Genomic DNA, 6000 nt, shown 5'->3' with positions numbered 1-6000 from the left:
CACATATACTGTAGGCAACAAAGCATGAACAACAGGTACCATCATACTTTATGTGGCTAAAAAGCAACTATGCAACAGTAGCCTAGGGTTTAGCAAACATGTTCATTTCTTTTTACACTGCACTCTAATTCTTTATTGTTACACTAGGTTTTGATTAAAAACGACACATAATAAAATCAAATCTTTATGTCTGACATTAAATAGGAATAAATATATTTGAGATCAGTTAGAATAGGTAAAGTTTTTTGTTTTTGCTGAATGGCACAAAAATTGTATTTGTTTTTAATTGCGGTTTTTAAGGCATGTAAGGTATTTATTGACTTTGTAAACTTCTTATAGATTATATATAACTGGGATTACAGAATCCCAGTTAAATAAAGACACCATGTTCTACAAGTAAATATCTTGGACTTACTCTCACATTGGTCAGTCCCAAAGAAATGTATTAAGCAACCGTAAGTTGGCTAGACAAGTTCTGAGAAGGAAAATGTTGAAATGTATATATATATATATATCTATATATATATAGATATATGTATATATCTATATATATATACACACACACACACATATATAAAATCGAGGTCTAAAAAAGTAGATGTCATTTTTGTGGCAATTAAAGAAAAAAATATTTTTTGAAATTTTAACTGGCATAAAACAACTGAAATTTTGTCCAATTTTTACGTAAAACATAAGGATAGTGTGTATTTTAAGTTGGTGTCTGTATGTATTTGATTCCCACTGTACATGCTGTTGATGTATGTTGCTGTTGCATACATTACCAAGATAAATGGTTGGAAGAAACCTTTACAGAACGATAAAAACTTACAGAGCGGTTTTCAGACAACATTTCTTTAATACAAAGTCAACATATCTACATACACAGTGGCTTTAAACCAATCATTGTTTCAGTTAGAAGTAACAGTTTGAAAGTGGTAGCACTTGGCCATCATATAAAGGAAAATGGTTTGCTGTGTTATGGATTCTTTGTCGATATGTACTGTTTACTTTAAGTGTTGTCCTTCTCAATATGACTTTTTTTTCTTTTTTTTTTAATGGTCACTGTTACTCCCTAACCTTTCCACAACACTTAGCAACAATATTTCAGAAAAATTTAGTGGCTGTTTTTCAAAAGTTAGCATCTTTACTTGAAACCATAAGAACGACACATTGTACAAGCTTTGAGACGCTCAAAGTTTCAAATTTTGACGCGGGCCTTTATTAGCTGTCTCTGTGAAGTCCAACAGATTCAAGTCTATTGAGAAGCTTTTCTATGGGAATTTACAGCATGTTTTTGGTAGTCTCAGTCCATCCTTGGTTGCATTCCAATGCTGTTTCCTCTGATTCCTCATTTCTTTATGCATCCCATCATGAAACATGATTTAAAAAAAAAACAAAAAAAACTAAAACAATGTGATTTTATACAAGGCAATAGGGAGAACAATAAGTTTAAATGTGGCAATTGAACCATGTATGGCCTTTTTCATAGTTGCTTTCTGCCAATTTTACACAGAAAGGCCAAAAAAAACATAAAATGGGCAAAAGTCAGTTTAAAAAGCCTCTTTAGTTATTTTGTCCATTATAGGAATGATTTTTGTAGTTAATTGATAGAGAAAACCAATGTATCTGTTTAATCCGACCTGTAGATCACTGACACTAATTTGTTTGCCCCTCATTCGGAATGCGGGAACATAGGTTGGCATATTTCCCAGTTTGACTACTAGCATGGGAAATAAGGCAGAAAAAAAAGGAAGGTAATCAAAGACCTGGGAGCAGAGCTAGAGGGTGGAAGGTTGGAAAAAAGAGGCTTCACAAACACCAGGAAACTGGAAATGAGCAGAACTTTGATCTGTGCATTGGTGTCCCCCACTACATGTATGAGATCTTTAGGGTCAAATGATACGTATATTCTATATATATTTGTTTATTTACACATATACTCTAGATCATAGTGGATGTCTAATAAAATCAATGGCAACAATATGTCTGAAAATATAAGTAAAAAAAGAGAACTTTAAGAGGATTTTTCTTCAGATTGTGAGGGTTACAGTCTGTACATAATCATACAAGGTACAGCATGATATAGACACTTAAAATGCAGAGCGATAAAACTTTGACATTTGTAGACCATAAAAAAAAAAAAACAACTTAATGACAGTGAAGAAAATGTGTTAAAATAGAGTTTCATCATTGGTACAAGTTAATTCCAAAGGACATGAGAAAAATAAAAGATCCAACAAAAAGATGACAGTCCCTCAGTTTTCTTAAAGAGACACTCCAGAATTACAGAATAATAATAGCAAAACAAAAATTTTCAGACAAGATTTGACAGGTATAAAACAAATTGGATGACAAGAAAAATGTATTTCATACTAATTGTTTGGATATATTTTCTGATTCTGCTTTTAAATATATATGCATGTGTAAGTGGGCATATATATTTCTATATAGAGATATATACAATCATATATCTCTATGTAGATATGTATGCGCCCCTACACGGTCATGTTATAATTAGCATTTCTACGGTGAAAAAATAGAATGTCTTTTAACATAATATGAACATATAAGCATTTCTCTTTTTTTTCTGCTAATTAAAAAAAGTGACAAACATCTGTTAAAAAAAACAACTAAATCCAAACAGAAAATAAAAGCTAACTATGTCATGTTAAATGAATCATCATAATACAACAGTAATGTTTTCATAGTGTTACAATAACAATAAGGCTTTTTTGGAACTCAGAAAAGATCACACACAGTTCTGTCCAAAGCTCTGTTGCTTTTTTTTGTGCACATCCACCAGAGAGCCCTCAGAGAATCCATTCGCTCACATGTACCAAAGCGCCATCTTTGACGTAAAAACTTGGAGGTTTTTGCAGTTGAATTGGGGAGTTTGTTTCGAGTTTATTCTCTGTTTTTGCTTTTGGGATGTGCAAGTACCAGAGAAAATTTTGCATCGGGATCTGTCGTGGCTACTTGCTCTGGCCGTGTCACCCACTGGGTCATTGTCCGTAAAATAGGGGGTAAACACCAAAGCGTCTTGCTTTTTTTTCTGTCAACCAGTTACCAAACACACATATAGTAAAACTTAGGGCCAATTTGTCAATCACGTTAATGTACAACTTTGTCGTTGCAAGCGATCTTGCTGCTCTTGAGTTTCTTGTACAATGATAAGAGCAATTATAGAGGAGGCTAGGAAAAAAATCAGATGAAAGAAAAAAAAAAGCAGTGGTGAACAGTGAAGTCATGTGGATGTGCTTTCTTTCATGCCCACCCAGGCGCAAGGAGTTAGCAGAGCTGGCATTTTTTTTGTTTAATCTCTTTTTCAAAGAGTCACACATACAGCATACACAAGATAAGCAGCATGTTTTGTTTTTAACAGAAAAGAGAACTGAAAACAAGGAAAGAAAAATAGATTTTTGTCCTTCAAAGACAAAGTAGTCCCAAACAATGATGATAAGCGTTGGTCACTGTACACAAAGAAAGCCCCAGATGTGGCAGCGTTTCTTTGTTTGGTTGATCCACCTTGTTCCAAAGCCTTTTCTCCTCACCGGACTCAGGGTGGATGTTTTCTGCATCAGCCATTTGGTGCCATGTTTTAAAGAGAGCCATGTGTTAAAAATAAAAACATGGGTCGAAGTTGAGGTTTACATCATCCCCATGACAGACAAAGCTGAAGATTCTTGCAATTGATGGGATTTTTCCTTGAACGATTTGGCCAGTGAAATGTTGAATTTACCGGGGTAAATCTCCCTTTGAAATAATCCAGATTTCTTTTACTGAATTACAGGGCTTAAATTAAAGATTTCCTGCATTTCTAAAAAGTAACTGCATTTATATATGTGCTGATGTTTTCTCTTTGACAACGACTGGGAATGTCCCTTCTTAAAGCTCCTGGCACTTAACAGGCAGTTTGGTGATATTCTCTGGAATTAAAGAAAACTTTTCACAAAACATAATTTAAGTAGAACTGTGCAAAAACTCAAGGTTTCCTTTTTTTTACTGCCAAATGTGGGTGTTCTTGTTCTATTTCATGTTTTTGATTGAGAAAAGCCACTTCTCTTCATTGGTGTTGACACAATTTGTCAATTTCTTAGGTTAAACCCGTCATGAAATAGTTGTTGAAAATACTTGAACCCTCTACCCTCCTTTTTTTCACATGCAAAACAGGCATGTGTCCCAGTCGTGGCTACATCCATCTGCTTCTCTTTGATTTGCGCTTCACTTACTTCATAATCGGTTGGTTGTCGCCGCTGTGTCACATAGACATTTTTATTTTAGAAGAGCAATGTCCAAGAATGTATACAACTTCCTCCACACTAAAACACTTGAGGTAAAGTAAGGAGTCTGTCACTTGGATCGATACCCATCCCACAGCTTGAGCCACGGCGTATGGTTTCTCGTTGCTTAGAATGGTCTTAAGTTGAAATTATGGGGAATTTTTCTTCTGTGACTAGAGACTCAATTGAAATTTCTCCTGTTCTGGTCATGTTCGCTGTTTGCTTAAAAAAATCTACAGGATCCTGTTTGGTGTTTTTGAACAAGCAGTTGTAAAATTATCGACCGCTGTCATCGTTTCAAATTTGAAAAGTTTCTATGGCTCAGGAAACCATTGAGTTGGGCGAGGAGGGGGTTACAGGATTCTGAGAGGAGGAGATGGCTTTTTACGTTGCATAGTGATCAAAGCTTCCTAAGTACTCAAGAGCTGCGTGATAGCAAAATTGGTATTCGTCCTGAAAAAAAAGGAGAAAAAAAATTTATCTGAAAACATAACACCAGAGGTTTAATATATTGCTAACATTTCATTTTAATTACGATTTACACCAACAAGAATCTGTTTCATTATTTGTCCACCTTGGAACATTTCTGACCTCTGTTTGGACCATAGCTGGCCTCTGCGTCCGGAGCATCTTCACTGTTTGAAAGATATCAACCACACCCTCATAACGCATTCTCTCCAGGACTATACTGAGGGTTATGAAGACTCCAGTTCTTCCCACTCCAGCACTAGATGTAAGGAACAAAAAAGAGAAAAAAACAAGATGAATTATATTGCTAATGGACATCACAATTGGTACCAAACCAACTATGGGTGCATTTCATGGAATAAAAACATAATATCCTTTCAGCCATTCAGTTTAAGACGGGAAATCCTTCTGTTAAACAGATTAAGGTCTTTCCAAGTGTTTATCAGTGCCATTTTTTGTTTTTTTTTATTATGGTTTTTAACTGCTGAAAACCAAAATAATGTTTCTCACAAAAATCAAGACTATGAAATAAAACAGATGAAAAGAATATCCATTTAGTGACATAATATGTACTTATCCATATTTTTATCTTAAGTGTATATATTAGTCTATTTGCATGCCTTAACCCACAGTGTTTTAGATATTTTTATAATTTTTATAATTCTATTCCATATTATATGTTCACGATTGTACCATAAAAAAATTCCTAGTCTGTGAACTCCTTCACTAACAATGGCAATAAACCTGATTCTGATTTTGATTATCACTCAAGCAACATTTCTTTCTCTTAATCAGAATTTCCATGAAGTTCATCAATGAAGGTAACCTCGTGCTCAAAATATTACTAGTAGTTGGCTGTCTGACTTTTTCTCCAGACTCTGGTAACTTGTAACTCAATGGAAATGCAAATTGACTCTTTTTCTGTATATCTAGCATTATCAATAAGTAAGACACTCATGACATTGTCAGTGGTTTAGGAGTGGATGAACACAAAGCCTGCAACAGTCATCACACAGGTATTGGATGCATCTTAGTGTAGTGGCTCTTGAAGCACTTAGCCATGGTCCACACCTTATGAATCTCCTTTAAACACTTGATTGGGCTTTGCTACACAATCCCTTTAAGGCTATGTCTATTTCTGCTGTCTATGCACTTTTTTTTACTTTAGTTTTACCCTCCAGCAGACTTTGTATTTATATCCTTGGAAGGGACCCTTTAACGTTTTTTCTATTGATCCGACTCTAACACTTGT

At 34.7% G+C, this 6000-nt stretch overlaps 1 protein-coding gene across 1 annotated transcript in view; it reads right to left on the bottom strand.

Annotated features, from left to right (window-relative positions):
* Positions 1-1014: 1014 nt before the first annotated feature.
* Positions 1015-6000, bottom strand: part of ptprsa (protein tyrosine phosphatase receptor type Sa) — a 197162-nt gene continuing 192176 nt past the window's right edge. The window contains 2 exon segments of the mRNA XM_038291557.1: positions 1015-4733; positions 4872-5007. Of these exon segments, the coding sequence (XP_038147485.1) occupies positions 4665-4733; positions 4872-5007 (205 nt within the window). The 3' untranslated portion in view covers positions 1015-4664.

The sequence above is a fragment of the Cyprinodon tularosa genome, unplaced genomic scaffold (assembly GCF_016077235.1).
Source record: "Cyprinodon tularosa strain WSP-4 unplaced genomic scaffold, ASM1607723v1 ctg30, whole genome shotgun sequence".
NCBI lineage: Eukaryota > Metazoa > Chordata > Actinopteri > Cyprinodontiformes > Cyprinodontidae > Cyprinodon > Cyprinodon tularosa.
The sequence above is the reverse complement of the archived record's forward strand: the minus strand, read 5'-3'. Positions and strand labels throughout refer to the sequence as shown.